This window comes from Hemiscyllium ocellatum, chromosome 14, assembly GCF_020745735.1.
Source record: "Hemiscyllium ocellatum isolate sHemOce1 chromosome 14, sHemOce1.pat.X.cur, whole genome shotgun sequence".
NCBI lineage: Eukaryota > Metazoa > Chordata > Chondrichthyes > Orectolobiformes > Hemiscylliidae > Hemiscyllium > Hemiscyllium ocellatum.
This window is the reverse complement of record NC_083414.1, coordinates 41,272,171-41,290,502: the sequence shown is the minus strand read 5'-3', so window position 1 is coordinate 41,290,502 and position 18,332 is coordinate 41,272,171. Positions and strand designations below refer to the sequence as shown.

The window sequence follows — 18,332 nt, the reverse complement described above, 5'->3', positions numbered from 1 at the left end:
CTGTAGTAAATTGAATGATTTCAGGATAAAAAAAAGTCAAACAGCTCTAGACTGGGCATCCTTGAGGCATTGTGGCCCATTGAAAGTAATAGAATTACACTTGACCACAACCTCTAACCTCATGGCATATCATTCACTTCATTGTCATTGGAACAGTTTGATGGAGGGGGGACATTGGCAGGGAAGATAGTCCAACTCCTGGTTAACTATTGAACTAAGGTCTAATCTATCTGGGTACCCAGTAGTTTACCTGAAGCAGAACCCTTCCAATTATCCCAACTTTAAAGTGTTATTTCAGAGGGTTTCAGAATCTTCAGTTTTTCAAGCAATTCCCACACAGTCAGTTGCCTTTGAGATTTTGACTGGTCTTGGAGCATAACCCCAACCTGCACAGTTGGATAGCTCGCTGACCAGTGGCATATCTGGACTCAGATCATTTAACTATCTCTCCTTGACATTCAATGCTATTACTATTGCTGAATTTCCAATTATCAACATTTGGTGAGTTACCCTTGGTCAGAAAGTAAATACTTTGGCTATAAGAGCAGATCAGTGGCTAGGAATGCTGCAGTGAGTAACTCACCTCCTGGCTCTCCAAAGCTTGCCATCATCTGCAAGGCAAAAGTCATGAGTGTTTGAGGGAAAACTCATCACCTGCCTAAGTGGTTGCAGTTCCAACAACACTCAAGAAGCTCAACACCAACCAGGAGAAAGAAGCCTACTTCATCAGTAACCCATCCACCAACTTATATATCATTCCTTGCATCATTGACACACAGTGCAACCAGTGCGTACTATCAACCAGCTGCATTGGAACAACTCAAAAGAACCTTCAAAATCCACAACTTCTGCCTCCTAGAAGGTCCACGGTAGCTGCTACATGGAACCATCATTGCTTGTAAATTCCTGTCTCATCTACACACTCGACACTGATCTGGAACTGCTCTGCTCTTTCTTCATTGTTGCTGGATCAAACTGTTAGCTTTACCAATGTTGCCCAATTGCCTTTAAAGAATAAAAGCAGAAAATTCATACAATATTAACTTGTAGTAAAAGTTATTATGGGCTTAAGTTTTGTTTATAGGATCTACCCACGACATTATCTTTGTGAGATTGCTGAAATAAACCACTGGGAAAAAAAAGATAGCAAAGCTGAATGGAAATGTGAATGAAAGTATTCTAATTGAACAGAAATAAAGTTGAAAATATTTCCTAATGCATTAACTTCTTTCCGAGAATAATATATTCTATGCTATTTGCTTTCTTAAGAGAATTAAAGTGGAGATTAATTAATTCCCTTTACTTGCAAATAGACTCTCTAATCGTTTTATTAAAATATTGCTTTCAAGAACTTTTTTTCTTATTCAGTTATCTAATGAACTGGGCTGAGTGTGTGATCTTAAGAGTCTGTGATTTTAAGAGTAACTGTGCCCCTATGGCTAACAGTTGAAGCTTAACAAGCATTATACTAAATTTATATAAACACCTGAACTGTCCACTGTGAAAAGAAGTTGTAAAATTAGACTGCTGACTAGGTATATATCTGATACTAAAGGTTATTTAACCTCTGCGTTTCTAAAAAGGAATAAGTAAGACTGAAAAGAGGAACTATGTGCACACGTCTTCTGTTTACACGATGCTTGGATAAATGGGCTCAGAACTCTGAGAGTCTTGCTCAAGGGAGCATGATCTCAAACAATCTGGAAGACTGGGGAAAAAAATATGTAAAAGGGAAATTGAAGACACCGACAGTTTGAGACCAACCATTATGAAGAGGGGACCTTGAGTTTGGAACTCTGAGAAGACTACAACTTGATGGAGTAAACTTGGCCAGTTCATTATGCACAGGCAGTATCTAGATTCTAATCAAACAGTTAGATAATGTGATGATTGTCTACTCACAAAGAGTTCATACTAAAGAGGTAGTTGTGTTGGATTCTGACTTGGCCTGATGAAGAGCTTTTGCCCAAAACATCGATTTTCCTGCTTCTTGGATGCTGCCTGACCTGCTGTGCTTTTCCAGCACCACTCTAATCTAGACTCTGATTTCCAGCATCTGCAGTCCTCACTTTTGCCATCTAATTTGGCTGGCTGTCCTTTATCAGTCATGAAGTTTGGTACTCTAGTGAAAAGAAAGGCCAACAAGTGTCTCACATTAATATATTCACCTTGTCTCATTGTTTAGTTCTAAAAGTTTATAGAGAAAAACAAGCAGGCTTTACAAAGGGGTTTGTTTCCCTAGGACATTAATGTCAGTTGGAAGAAAATGGAAATGCAGTGTGTAATTGGTGGCTGAACTCCTATCAACAACTTTTTGCCCCACCAAAGTCTCACTTCCTCAACCATTATTCTTAACAAATCAAAATGTAATCAATATGAGGAAATACATTCATCTTAGGTTACAAATAAGTAGTATTGAATAGCAGTTTTGGAACATAATTTTGAAGTCCCCCTCTAAATTTGAAAGGATGTAGTTGATTTTCTTCCTTTTGTTGAATTTCCAAAGTACATCAATTATAAAAAGGAACACAGTTGAATTGCCATAATTCTTTTAAAGACATTAAACAACAAGCTGTTGGTTACCAGAAAAATTGAATGGCAGAGAAAATCTGATTATTTAATGGATATTGCAGGAAATGTTTCAAAAACCGATGAGATTTGCTATTAAGCCAAATTCAAGAATGATGAATTATAAATATCATTTGTAAATAATTGTAATATTCTGTAGGATTGTTTAAAAGGTTTTGAGTACCTCCTTCATTAATTTCAACTCATTGCTTAAAATAGATATCATTATATCTTTCTAAGTCCTGAGTAGGTTACATCAGACTTGAAGCATACTCGAGTTTCTGTCTCCAAAGATGCTGCTAGACCCTGCTGAATTTTTTTGGCACTTTCTGTTTTATTTCAGAACTCTGGCATCTGTGGTGTTTAGCTTTTATATAACTGTATCTTTTCTCTTTTCCATTAAGAAATTACAAAAAAAAAACATTTTTGTGTGCGATAACATTATTGAAAAAGAGCTACAATCTTTTTATTTTTAAGATTTGCATTCATAATGTTATTTAAATTGTCTGCTATCTTGACAATAGCAGATGTTTCTGAACACATAGCTTTAAAGCCTTAGCTTTTTATTTTTCACGTGTTAAATTGCTACTTCATTAACTTGTGTTTATTGTTGCCTTTTTACATCACACCAGAGTGCAAATTTACTCAAGGAAATCCACATCCATTCACTGTAACACAACACCTGTTATATCTGTTCTGTGTAATTTACAGTTGATGAGAAATGCTTGATTTTGGATACATGCATAGTGAATATAAAACCTAATGGAACAGCGTTTTTAGATATAACACATCATAATGATAAGACTCATGGGGTTCCTATTATGTATTTTAAGTTAATACCATAACTTCTGAAATGCAACACATTTTAATATAGTCTCGAACAAATATTAGCACATATTTTCAATATTTGAATAGATGTGGGAAAGATTAGAATCAAAGATAATAGAAGCAGGAGTAGGCCACTCAGCCCTTCATATCTGTTGCACCATTAAATATGATCTTAGCTGATCGTCCATCTCAGTCCTTGCTTTCTTCCCATACCTTTTGATAAGTTTAGCCCTAAGAACTCCTTAAAAACAGTCAATGCTTTGGCTTCACTCAATTTTTGCAGCAGAAAATTTTACAGGCCCATCACATTTTTGAGTGAAGAAATTTCTCCTTATGACTTACCCATATCCTTAAACTGTGACCCCTAGTTCTGGACTCCCAAGTAAGAATATCCTTCTAGCATTTACCCAGTCTATTCTTGTAATAAATTTTATTAATTTCTATGAGGTTACCTTCATTTTTCTAAACTCCGGTAAATAATGTCCTATCCATCCAATCTCTCTTCAAATGTCAGTTATGTCATTGCAGGTCAGTTATGTCATTGCAGGTCAAATCTGGTAAACCTTTGCTGCACTGCCTTCATAGCCAGACCATTCTCAGATAAGGAGAGCAAAACTGCACACAATATTCTGGGTGTCGTTTCACCAAGGCCCTGTACAACTGCAGCAAAACATCCTTGTTCCTGTACTCACATCCTCTCGCTATGAGGCTGACATACCATTTGTCTTCTTCATTGCCTGCTGCACCACCAAGCTTACTTTCAGCAACTGGTCTTGTTTCACTTCCCCCTCTCCCAATCTATTGCCATTCAGATAATAACCTGTCTTTTTGTTTTTGCTACCAAAGTAGATAATCTTACAATAATCCACATTCATCTGCCTTGCATTTGCACACTCACTCATCTTATCCAAATCACAATGAAGCATCTTTGCATCTTTCTTGTAGTTTACTATAAAATCTGACCTCTTATTGTCTTAACAGATAATTACTAATTATTCCAATAGACAGAGGGTGCTGATTATTTTATTCAAGTTGGGAGGCTAGAGTGTGATGCAGAACAATGATAATGGGACTATTACCTATACCTGCTGTAGTAATGCATGGAGGCCTCTCGCCCTTGCTTCACCCTATTCATACAGAATGGTGCTGCTCAAGGCAAATATTACCAATTGACTTTCTAATAGAAATAGATGTCTATGGTCTTTTGTCGATACAGCTAATTATTTTTCCTATTTTAGTAGACATGCAGGAAATATATATTTTATTCCTGAACTGTTCAAATTGTGGCAAGCCATAAAAGGATTTTTATCTGATAGATTGTGCGCAAAGTTAAATATGTTAATACAGGAAAAGTAAAAAAAACTTTTAATTTTGGACTCCCACTTCCAACCCTTAGCTGCGGACTAAAGATCATTCTACTTTAATCAATCTTTGTATTAACATGACAGCCTTCTATGTCACTGATGGTTTGTACCATTCTGGCCATCTGCATGTTAAGTATCACCTGGTGTAAATCAGTAACTCCACTCTAGCATGTGTGTCTCAGCTACATTTGCTACAGAGGACGACAGTGGACTGACATTTTGCTGACCTCTGTTTCCTCTGGAACCCCTTGTTCAATTGAAGTTTTAGTTTCTGTTGTTCTCATCCAATGCCCTTCCAAACAGTCACCCTCTAGGTCAGAGTTAATATCTATCATCTTTGTATCTCACTTGTAGCTGAGGAAGTCATGAACCAGTGACCAATTCACCATACAGGTGGTCATTGTTGAGCACAAATTCTAAACTCCAAGCAACAGTTGGACTGTAGCAGGTATACACCTTACTAGCCAGAAGCTGTCTGACTTGAGGTGTGCAGTATTTAACAGTGGGCATGACGGTCCCTCCCAGCACTGGACCTAACGCTTGTGACTATTGTCCCCACTGTTAACACTCTGTAACCTGGGGAAAAAAAATTATGGAGACTCAAAACTGCCCAAATCTTATATCCTCTCAATCTCCCTGGTTCAATCCAGTCGAATGCAAAGGGTTACCTTAACACTCATTTGGTTGCAGACGTTTCCAGGAAGATTACATATTGTTTCATTAATTTAGCTGAAGCCATGAGGGATCCTGTTTCCATGTGTTGCCACCAGGAAACACAGCTGAGGACTAACCACTAGAGAGGCTCTGAACTAACAGGGAGATGGTATCCATGATGTGGAAGTGCTGATGTTGGTCTGGGGTGGACAAAGTTAAAAATCATACAACACCAGGTTATAATCCAACAATTTTGTTCAGAAGCACTTTCAGGGCACTGCTCCTTCATCAGGTAACAAGTAAGGCTGGATCATAAGACACAGAATTTATAGTAAAAGATCACAGTGTCATGCAATTAAAACAATATATTGAACAAACCTAAATTGCTGTTAAGTCATCCATCTTTTAGAATGGGTTGCAGATTTTTGTTCATTAATATGTAAATCCCAGAATTTCTTTCAAGTCACATTCTTGAGTTAACTGAAGGTTTTGTTAAAAAAAAGTGACATCTCAGCTCAGACATTGCATTAAAGGTGTGAGGTTAGAGGTAGTCTGTATACCAGTCTTGAGTCAGACTGGTTCCACTTCCAATGTAGAAATTTATACAATGTCACATGGATTGACTGCCTGCAGATTGTGTGCTTTTTGAGCAAAAGTAGAATGTATCTGCAATTACAATTCTGCAAATGCAAATTCATCCCATTGACTTATATGTGTGTGTGCATATGAGGGAGAGAGAGTGTCACAGAGTGTGCGTATGCATGTGAGTGTGCACGAGAGCGTATAAGTGCGTGTGACAGATGGTGTATTTACATGTGTGCGTGCTTGGTAGAGTGTGTGCATGAGTGTGATGGAGTATAAGCCTGTGAGAGGATGTGCGTGTGAGTGTGGGTGTTGTATGTATGTGTGGCTGAGAGTGTATAGTGTGGTGGGGTCACCTGTGGTGTGACATGGACCCAAGGTCCCGGTTGAGTCCATCTCCTCAACTTAGCTATGTGACTTAAAAGATGAGATCTCACTTTTTTTTGTTATCTCAAGAATGTGCCTTAAAAGAAGTCCTGGGATTTACATATTAATGAATCAAAATCTGCAACCCAATGTTGAAAGGGTTGAAACTTGAAAGAGGTCAGATTTACAAGGATATTGCCAGGGTTGGAGGATTTAAGCTATAGGGAGAAGTCGAATAGGCTGGGACCGTTTCCCGGAGCGTTGGAAGCTGAGGGGTCACCTTACAGAGGTTTATAAAATCATGAGGGGCATGGATAGGATAAATAGACAAAGTCTGTTCCCTGGGGTGGGGGAGTTCAGAACTAGATGGCATAGGTTTAGGGTGTGAGGGAAAAGATGTAAAAGGGACTTCAGGGGCAACTTTTTCATGCAGAGAATGGCGTGTATGGAATGAGTTGCCAGAGGAAGTGGTGGAGGCTAGTACAATTGCAACATTTAAAAGGCATCTGGGTGGGTATACGAATAGGAAGGGTTTGGAGGGATATGGACCGGGTGCTGGCAGTTGGGACTAGATTGGGTTGGGATATCTAGTTGACATGGAGGAGTTGGACCAAAGGGTCCTTTTCTGTGCTGTACATCTCTATGACTCTATGACTTAACAGCAATCTAGGTTTGTTCAATATATCGTTTTAATTGTTATCTTTTGCTATAAATTCTATGTCTTATGATCCTGCCGCACTCTGAAAGCTAGTACTTCCAAATAAACCTGTTGGACTATATCCTGGTGTTGTGTGACAAAAACATTGTCCACCCCAGTCCAACATCAGCACTTCCACATTATGGATACCATCTCCCTGTTAGTACAGAGCTTCTCCAGCGGTTAGCCCTCAGCTGTATTTCCTGGTGGCAACACATGGAACAAGGATCCCTCAAGGCTCCAGCTAAACTAGTGGAACAATATGTCGTCTTTCTGGAAACTTCTTTAACCAGGCCAGGTAACGCTTCACATTCCACTGGATTCCACCTGGGAGACTGAGAGAAAGATGCTACAATTTGAGCAGTTTAGAGTCTCCATAAATTTTTCCCATGTTGCAGAGTATTAATGTTGGGGCCAACAATTACCTGATGAAGGAGCAAAACTCTGAAAGCTAGTACTTCCAAATAAACCTGTTGGACTATAACCTGGTATTGTGTGATTTTTAACTAACATGGAGAGATTTAACACACTTGGCTCTCTTTTTGCATTGCTGCTAGCCAGCTGAGTTGACAATAAAAAGAAAACAAGCACACAAAAGCAGAAAGCATGCTATGTTTCTTCATATACACACTAGATGCATCACACCAACCTATTGGGATACATCAAATATTTGCATGAATGAAGCATTTTGTTTGTCAATGGCATTGGAACAAGAGTGCTAATTAATGTTGAATTGGGCCAATTTTGGGTTGAGATTGTTCAATTAATGTATGCTATATTAACATAAAGAATTTAGTTCTGATGCCAATATAATCATCTGACTATACTTACTGTGTGTATTTTGCTCTTTCAAGTTTAACCTAGTAGTTCACCTGCAAAGCATACCTTTTTAGTTCTTTGCATTATAAATTGAAAAATTAATTTCTAAATGGTGTACTTAAGAATTAAGGCTGATTTAGCAGCAGCATCCACAGAGAAAACACTTTTTCCACTTGTATTTCCGTGCACTTTTCTTAGAAATTCGCTGAAATTGCTTGGATGACTGTAGGATTTCATCTCCTAGATACTCACACTGCTGGAGTTCTGCATGCCTTTGAGCCAGTAATTTCATTGACTTTTCTGAAACTGTTTCAATTAAGTCGTCCACCTAATTGAAAGAATGTTAAATAGATATTACTTCAAGAGATATTTAATCAGAGTGTACTGTGTAAACATGAGTCCTGTAAATACATAAGGAATTCTGAGAAATGTAATTCACTATCAGTCAGCAGAGTAGTTTGGCGATATGCAAAGAGATAGTTATGTTTGGAAGTCGTCTGTACTTACTTGTGCTTGAAGCTTTCCTACGGTTAGAAAGGAATGTCTCCTACTTTGCTCCACATTTTTTCTTTTATTTTTCTTTTTAAATATTTTTAAGTACTGCCTTTTACTTGAGCGGGGTGCCTAAAATGAAACAAGCAGTACTTTAATTTCAGAAAACGTAAGCATACTTTTAAACTTATTATCACAGGATGTCATTAATTATGCAGACCTTTTGCTTGTCAGTGGGGAGGCTCGTCACAGACACGCGGCGGGACATACGACGTGATGTCACAACTAGATTGTTGCCAAAAATACTTGCAGTTTCTGCCTCCAAAACATCCACGTCCACTTGAATAGTTGCTGCAAAGAAAGTTGTGTTGGATTTATATACATTTCCAGTAAATTGTTGGGGGTCATTTGATCAAATTTTCAAATTATCCAAAGAGTTGGAAGAAAGATTTCAGAGAATTGCTCCATTGAAACACATGGTTGCTCAAGCCCACACTGTGGCACTTGGTGGAACAAATTGATGAGGAACTGCTCACACAAGGGCATGACTTTAAAGAAAACATATTTGATTTGATTTATTATTGTCACATATATCAAGATACAGTGAAAAGTATTGTTTTGCATGTTATACAGGCAAATCACACTTTACACAAGTACAGCAGGGAAATACAACAGAATGCAGAATATAGGGTCACAGCTACAGAGAAGGTGAATAGAAAAATAAACTTTATTATATGAGAGGTCATTCAAAATTCTGATAACAGTAGGGAAGAAGCTGTTCTTGAATCTGTTGGTATGTGTCAGGTAGTATGATGTGTGGACAAGGCTATGCAACCGATTTTAATCTTTACTGTGGGACTCCATGAATGCAAGATAGGGGAGAAAAATCATCACTGCATCTCTCTGATGTAAGTAAGTTTTATTTAGACTCAGACCATCTTGAATAATAGTGACATTTGAACTCTTAAAAATATCAGTGTATTCTATTCTTCTGTTGTAATCTTATGTGTGCATATCCTGTGTGAATGAGTTGCAATTGTATTTTGAATATTGCATATAAAAGCATTTATCATTTCTTTTGATTTAAACTTATAAAATGCCTGTTTTATGCCTGTTCTTGAAAATCACACACTCGGAGTTAACAACTCTACAAAAACACATTTTGTTGCGTTTATTCAAGCGACTGTGTGCATGCATGTGTGGCTTCTATCATGCCTCAGAACTAGGGAATCTCTTGCTCATACAATTACCTGTCCAGTATTTTAACATAGTTATGTTACTGTTAACATAGTTTTGCTGATCAGGAAACTTTCTCAATCTTACTATCTTCCATTGGTCTATTGGAAGAATATGCAGATGGATAATACCCATTTATGGCCATAGTATTACACAACTTCTACAGCCATCAAATGGTGGTACTTGAATCTGAAGCTTCTGGCCCAGAGATACGGACACTGTTGCTGCACCACAAGACAGCGTATTGGCAAATAATATCCTGGCTACAAAAGCATAGATACAAATGGTAACAGGTGAGATCATGCCTTTAGCTGGACCGCACTTAAACGTATTGAAGGAGGATGGTGTGGTCAAATGAGTCAAAGGCTGCAAACAGTTTGAGAAGGATGAGGATGGCAAGTTTACCATTGTTACAGTCATTTAGGATGTTATGTGTGACTTTGATAAATGGGATTGTAACAGAGTTTCAAGGAATTCGGCAACAGATGGGTATTTCCTGAAGTGACAATCCATTCAAAGGCTTTAGAGAGGGAAGGGAGGTTGGAAATCAGGTGCAGAGATATTTGCAAAGCCATTGGGGTCCTTGAAGAGAGTGAACCCATTTACAGTAGGGGCTAACATGTTGGATGCTCTTGTGGTGCAGTGGTAGCATCCCTACCTTTGGTACCAGGAATCTGGGGTTCAAGTCCCATCTGCTCTAGAGCTGCTATAACCTCCCTGAAGGATTTGGTTAGAAAATATTTTGTGATTAGCATGGAGATGAGGAGGGAAGTTCAATGTTCAGCAATTTAGTTGTCATCAAGGGAGCAGGAGGTGGGTCTCTGAGACAAGATGAGCTCAGAGAAGACATGAGGGGAGGTAAGCAAGAAGCTAGAGATGCGGGCTAAGGCAGCTGAGGCAGTTTTTTTCAACACAATTTTCCTTACTTCCATTGTGAATAAGAAAACAAATTTAAAAATGATTCAAAGTGAACTTCGGGGAAGGAAGTTCAATTATTGGTACATGAACAATACAAAACTGAATAATTTACATTCAGAACTTTTAAACTTGGGCAGAAGGATAAAAGATTTTATATTAAATGCACATATGTGCAATTAAACTGCAGAATAAAAGTTTCCTGATGCCTTAACACACTACCACCCTTCACTTTTGAGTTCTGTGTTTAAATCCAGCTTACCTTGAGGTAAAAATCTTAACTGAGCCACTTGTAGAACCTACAGAAATTGCAGACTTTGAGTAAACTCAACCTAGTGTTGTTGATGGAACTCTAAGTAACTTTGTACTGAACTGGCAGTTTGATTTAGATTAGAAATAAAAATGACAAGAAGTCAAATAAATGCAGCGATACAATGGGCATTGATGTTCTGAGAGTACAGTTAAATTAGAAAAGATTACCTACAGTGCAGAAACAGGCCCTTTAGCCCAACAAGTCCACACTGACCCTCTGAACAGTAACCCACCCCCCTCTGACTAATGCATCTATCAACTAAGGACAATTTAGCATGACCAATTTACCTGAGCTACATATCTTTGGAATGTGGGAGGAAATCCATGCAGACACAGGGAGAATAAGCAAACTCCACACAGACAGTTGCCCAAGGCTGGAATCAAACCTGGGACTGTGGTGCTGTGAAGTAGCAGTGCTAACCATTGAGCCACCATGCCACCCTAAATATACAAAGCTTTTTTCTCTCTAAAATATGTACAAAATATCACCAAATTGTGTTCAGTGCTAACATTGGATATTACAAGAAGAACAATGATGACCGTCTTCACTTTGTAGAGTACAAAGATTCACAATAATGTGAAGTACTGCCTTTATAGAGTCAAAACATTAATTAAAATATTACATAATCTTAGAATTAGGAGAAAGTGAGGACTGCAGATGCTGGAGATCAGAGTTGAGAGTGTAGTGCTAGAAAAGCACAGCAGGTCAGGCAGCATCTGAGGAGCATAAGCCCTTCATCAGACATGGGTTGGGGTGGGCGGGGTTGGAGGTGGAGCAGACAGGTTGGGGTGGGCGGGGTTGGGGTGGGCGGAGTTGGGGGTGGAGCAGACGAGGTTGGGATGGGCAGGGTTGGAGTGGAGCAGACATGTTGGGGTGGGCGGGGTTGGGGGTGGAGCGGGGTTCGTGGGAACGGACGAGGTTTGGGTGAGTGGGCAGGAGGTGGGATGGGGGCGGATGAGGTTGAGGGAGTGGGCAGGAGGTGGGATGGGGGCAGATGGGGTTTGGGGAGTGGGCAGGAGATGGGAAGGGGGCAGATGGAGTTTGGGGAGTGGGCAGGAGGTGGGATGGGGGCAGGTGGGGTTTGGGGGAGTGGGCAGGAGGTGGAGTGGGGGCGTATGAGGTTGGGGGAGTGGGCAGGAGGTGGGGTGGGGGCGGACGGGGTTGTGGGTGGGCTTGGTGTGGGGTTGGGCAGATGGGGGAGCGGGTAGGGTGTGGGGGCGGGGAGGGAGAGGGAAGGGTGTGGGGACAGACGTGGTTGGGGGAGTGGGCAGGAGGTGGGGTGGGGGCAGATGGGATTTTGGGCGGGCTGGGGATGGGGTTGGGCAGATGGGGGAGTGGGTTGGATGTGGGGACCGGGACAGAGAGGGATGGGTGTGGGGGTGGACAGGGTTGGGAGTGGCAGGGTGGGGTTGGGTGGATGGGGTTGGGGGAGCGGGCAGGGGGCGGACAATGTTGGGGGGAGTGGGCAGGAGGTTGGATGGGGGCGGACAGGGTTGGGGGGCAGACACGGGGGGCAGGGGCTTGCAAGCAGTGTGCTGCTGCCTCGTCTCCTGAATGGGGAGCCGACTTCACAGAAAACCCTGAGCCCCAGTGGAAATCAATTAACTGAATAATCAATTATCTGAACGATACAGTGCCTGCCCATCTCATTCGGATAATCGAGGTTCCTTTGTTAATGTCTAAGCCTGTCATCTGGTGGTTTCAGAGTTGAACTGCATATCATTGACTGCATTATAAATTTGGTTTCCTGCAGCTTAGGTTCCTAAGGAAAAAGACTAGTGCTGATAAGAAAAGAAAACAGATCTTAATCTCGCATCCTTTTTGAGTACAAAGTTTGAAATAAAATACCAAAAGGATCTCCAAAGACACTATTGCGATCAAAGGTCCCTGACAAAATTGAATCTTCAAAACTGAAGTAAACTTGAGAGGTAAGTGTTTAAATTTCTTTGCTGAAATATCAGCATATAATTACTTAGCTTAATAAATTGCAAAGTGAGGTCTTACTTACAACTTTTCAAACAATTTTCTTTTAATTCTGCAATTTTTTGGTCACAAACAAGAAGATTAACAGTTTTCACTTTCAATATTTTCCATAACCTTTGTCAGTGTTCTTCCATCATTATAATCCTCTGCCCGGAGATACAGTTCAGCCTAGGAACCAAGACCACCTTATTATTTCCCCCAGTAAGACTTCATGTGAATCAGTTGAATAATTCCTACTCAGACCAGACTTAGCCACACACAACAGTTAACTGATATGTGAACATCCAACCTTTCTGTCATGAATTAAATAGAATATCTTTTTAATGGAAAAATGGCCTCAGTTTATAAATAACATTCAACTTATTCTGCGACATATACAAACCAGTTTTCTGCGGTTGTGATTTCAATGTTGACAGTATCTTTGTTTCATCAATATTTGCCAATTGCTTGGCTTGTCCCTTGGATGTTTTGGCGTCTTTAGATCTGTATAAGTGTGGATCATTACACTGTACATGGTTTGATGCTGATTTTTCCAAGAACTCCAGTGGTGAGTCAGGCATCTTGCTTGTTCTTAGAACATGATCGCATTTTACTGGAAATTGTGGGAAGCTTCTAGTTCTCAAAGGACTTCTTGCACAATCTCTTTCAATTCTTTTGTCAACATTCTTTAACTGCTTGTTTTGGCAAGGATGTGCTATAAATCTCCCTACTGTTTTTCGCATTTTATTTATAAGGCTTTTTTTCTTTGATTCTCTACGTTCAGAGCCACTTTGTCTGGACATTTCATCTTCAGGAATATATATTATAGGCTTGACTAGATTGGTAGATACAGCTCTGTGCCACCTGCAGCAAACAGCAAGAGAGAAATTATTAGAGGAATCATGTAAGCCACCCAACATTCCAAACATACAGCATTCATTCTTTTCAACTACTTTAGAAAACTCTCCCCTTTGTTCGTTAGAAGTTGATCCCTATACATAATTACCCCATTTTGTCGACAATCACTTCTTTTATTCTCTTGGGGAATGTGAGCATTACTGGCTGGCCAATATTTAATGTCCATCCCTGGTTGCCCTTGGGAAGGTGGTGGTGAGCTGCTTTCTTAAACCATGCAGACCATGTGCTGTAGGTAGACCCACAATGCTGTTAGGTAATGGATTCCAGGATTTTAACCCAGTGACGGTGAAGGAACAGTATTATATCAGGATGGTAAGTGGCTTGGAGGGGAACCTGTAGGTGGCAGTGTTCTCATGTATTGATTGCTTTTGTCCTTCCAGATGGAAGTGGTCATGGGTTTGGAAGTGCTGTGTATGGATCTTCGATGAAATCCTGAAGTGCAGCTTGTAGATCATCCATGCTGTTCTACTGAGCGTCTGTGGTGGAGTGATTGGATTCTTGTGAATTCGGTGCCAGTCAAGCAGGCTGCTTTGTCCTGGATGGTGTCAAGCTTCTTGAGTGTTCTTGGAGCTGCACCCATCCAGGCAAGTGCGGAATATTCCATCACTCTCCTGACTTGTGCTTTTTAGAAGGTGGACAGGTTTGGTGAGACATGTTAGTTTGATTATATTCAGATGAGATAATGAATTTTGTACATTTAATCAAGCAATTACTAAAATACCTTTGCCACTTTCAAAATACAATGAAGGCCAAATTTTTTTGGAATTTCAATTATCTTTCCCAGTGATCTGGTAAAGATTTCTCTTTCAGGTTTCAGGAGATTCAACTGATCATTTATTACAGTGAGAAAAATTTAGCCTTTTTAAAACTACATTTCCGAGGGAGCTCCCTATGTACCATCTTCCTCCTCCCTCTTCAGCTCTGATGAAGTCAATGATACTTAAAATGTTAGCTTGCTCTCTCCTCATGGATGCTGCCTGACCCAATATGATCTCCAGCATTTGTTGTTCTGAGCTTCTTTTTTCACTTGCGCACATTGAATGCTGTGCACTACAAGGTTTATTTTTAGCTTCCTCACATTTCTCATCTATATGTTGCTCCTCAGTGACATGATCTTAAAACAGTGTCTGGTTTTGCGTGTACACTGACTACTGCAGTTGACTCCCACCACTGGCTTTTGATACCACCCACCCACAGTATCTGTTAGACTGTCCAGTATTAGATGAGCAGAAGATGCTTCAAAGTAAACATTAGGAAATCAATGCCATTGTGTCTATTCCATGCTGCAAACTCCATTTCCTAGCAACTATCAAAGGCTCAATCAGACAGCTCGCAACCCTGGTGTTACATTTGATCTCAAGATGAATTCTTGGCCACATATTTACACATCTAGAACTGCCATTTGCACTTAGGTAATATTGCCTGACTTCATTCCTGCCTCAGCTTCTCTGCTGCTAAAATTTTATGCATGCCTTTTGTTACTTTTACACTTGGTTGTTAAAATTAAATTCCCACTGGCCTCTAACCTTTCACCCTCTGGATACAAGGAGTCATATATCAATCCTTGCTCTCATCAATTTCCATTTATCTATCACCCTTATGAATGCTGACCTACATTATTTCTAAATTAGACAATGCCATGATCATAAAAAAGTCTCATCCTTGAATTCAAATGCCTCCATAGCTTCACAGGCCCTATCTCTGTCATCCCCTCCACCCCCCTCAAAATATAGCTCTCCAAATTCTGGTCTCTTCAGCATCTCCAATTTTAGTGGTCATACTTTCAGTTGATAAGTCTCTAAAATCTTGAATTCTCTCAATCGCTTTACTGTTCTTACTCCTATAATGTACTACTTAAACCCAGCACTCATCTGCCCTAATATGTCCTCACAATCATAACAATTTGTGATATTTCAACCCATTAAAGTTGCAACATAAATGTTTAGTTATTAGTAGTAGTCAACAGACCAATGCTGGGTCTTTACAAGATGAGACACTGTCTTACATAAGAGGTTACAGTTTATTATATAATAGCAATAGGTACAAGTTACATTGACGAGTTAGGCAGAATTAATTAAAACTGTTAGCAACCAGAGATGTCATATTTATCTCCTTGCCCGATTCTACCCAAAGACCCTGTAATATTATAAGATTGGGTGGAATTTCATGCAACTTTAGCTTTAGCTCTTTCTGAAACACTGTCTTACACAGCACCAGACTCATTCAGCAAAACTGAAATTAAGTTATAATCACGATTAGCACCAGTGACAAAATCACAAGCCCAGGGTTACATCTGACCTGGACTCCCAAACCCCAGCCTGAGCATTGAGGCCCCAGCACTAACCTTAATATAATTGATTCCACTCACCCTCCTCTCCAGTTACTACCCCCACCCAAGCAGAACACGCCCCCCCTCCAGAGCTCAGGGCCTAGTTATGGTCATTTAAAATTGATTTTTATTAATGGCTAAGATTATCAAACTGTTCGCAGGGCAATTGTCTGGAGTAGTTTAGAATCCCTACAGTGTGGAAACAGGCCCTTTGGCTCAACAAGTCCAAATTGATCTTCCGAAGAGTAACTCACTCAGACCCATTCCCCTACCCTGTATTTACCCCTGACTAATGCATCTAACATAACACATCCCCTAACACCATGGGCAAATTAGCATGACCAATTCACCTGTCTTGCACATCTTTGGATTGTGCGAGGAAACCCACACAGACACAGGGAGAATGTGCAAACTCCACACAGACACTCGCCCCCAAGGTTGGAATTGAACCCAGGTCCCTGGTGCCAAGAGGCTGCAGTGCTAATCAATGAGACACCGTGCCATCCTCAGAGTTTAGGATTCAATTGATCTGTGTCAAGAGGAAAATGTTGGCACCATCACCACCGGTAGAGGTAGGTCTTTCAGGAAACTGTTTACCGTGTAAGGTATGACAGCCACAAGGAAGACAGTGACAAATTACAGGAATAAACATTATTAGTGGTGTTGAAACATGTATTTAGCAATACAGATTGGACAAATGAAGATTTCTTACCATACATTTTTAAATTGAAGAAAACGTTTTCAATTATCCATTAATTTAGCTACAAAATAAAACTAATCATGTTGCTACAATTGCATTACTTAATTACTTGACCAGTACTTTCCAATAGTTTGTGAGAAGAGAAGGTATTGTAGACAGGATTTTAATCAGACATTAAAACAAATTGACCATCAAGTCTCCAAGAAAACATCATTCTCACTTTGCAAGTTATTATAAAGTAAGCCCTTAGAAGAAATTTTATTTGAAGCACTGTTATAAAGTACATTTCCTTTAGTTTTCACATTACACGTGATGAATGAAATTTTTGTTCACAAAATTCATTAAGTGTATTTAGCAAGCCATGTTAATTTAGAAAAGTGTCACTCTTTGGCTTATTAACATCTATTTTAATCTATCACTTTCACCTACATAAGCATAATTCAAGAGTTTTGAATTATTTTGATCAAAATTCTATGATTGTAGAACAAATTTCCAATGTCCTGTGCCTTCTCATTAAAAAGAATGACAGTCACAAAGATTGTCAACATGAACACATTAAATACTGTCAGGTTGATAAAATTCCAGGTAAAGTAATTAGAATTGAACCAAGTATTAATTCTGAGACTTAATCTGCTTTGCAGAATGAAATATTATTTTAAAAATGTACATGGGATTTTGTTAACTTCATATCATTCCCTAATTCTGCTCATACGTTACAAGGTAAATGTTAATTATAAATCATTTTCAGATCAAAATATAGTTTACTACACATATAATATCATAAAACAACATACAAAAATGTTCAGCAGCACAGAATTGTAATTCAGATATGTGGAATAGCATTTCCAGTTTAAAAAACTGCTACACTTGGCACGTCATTGCATTTTCTTGAATTGGGAAGAGTCAGCAATAGAATTCATTCACATTTTGGGTGTTGTGTTATTGGCTAAAAAAAGCTAGAAAAATCAAATTATAATAAAATGTAAATATGGCAAAATTTCAAAAAGTTTAACATTTAAATGCTTCCAGTTCACGGAAGAATGAAAGAACAATAGTGGACTTTGCTGTTGATTATAACTGAAATAGAAAAACAAAGAATGGTGCAGATACGTCTGAAATGAAATTAGTTGGTTTACAACCTGGCATTTGTAGAGTTTTTCAAAACTTATTTTCTAGTTAATGGAGTTCTCAAAATTGCAAATACTTACCTCACAATTCCTTTTCCTCTGTGTTCAAGGGCTTCTCTTTCTCTTTTGATCACTCTTCGGTAGTTTGGATCTTGATTTCGCACGACCTGGGAATGAACGCAACTTGGACGATTTTGGTGCATGGCTATAATGTAGCTGACAAAGTCCAGTTGAAAACTGAAACGATGCAGTTGTCAGATGCAGGATCTCAGCAGTTGATCCTAGACCTGATGGGAAGCAGAAAAGATTTAAACGTAGCTGACAGGATCATTGCCACAGAATTGCATAACTTTGCTCGTGGTTAATTATGGAATGCCAGCTCCTTTGGCTTGCCCTTGTGAAGTGCATCATCGGAACTATAGCTGAGTGGCTGAGACTAGGCTCATAAGAAATCAGATGCAC

At 39.4% G+C, this 18,332-nt stretch overlaps 1 protein-coding gene across 1 annotated transcript; it reads right to left on the bottom strand.

Moving 5' to 3' along the window:
- Window positions 1-8,014: 8,014 nt before the first annotated feature.
- LOC132822483 (putative uncharacterized protein C3orf49) lies at window positions 8,015-18,073 on the bottom strand. The gene is made up of 5 exons (XM_060835860.1): window positions 17,952-18,073; window positions 13,200-13,660; window positions 8,591-8,721; window positions 8,386-8,502; window positions 8,015-8,206 (listed from the first exon to the last, which is right to left on the bottom strand). The coding sequence occupies exons 1-5, from the start codon at window positions 18,071-18,073 to the stop codon at window positions 8,015-8,017; spliced, it is 1,023 nt and encodes a 340-aa protein (XP_060691843.1).
- Window positions 18,074-18,332: the final 259 nt, after the last annotated feature.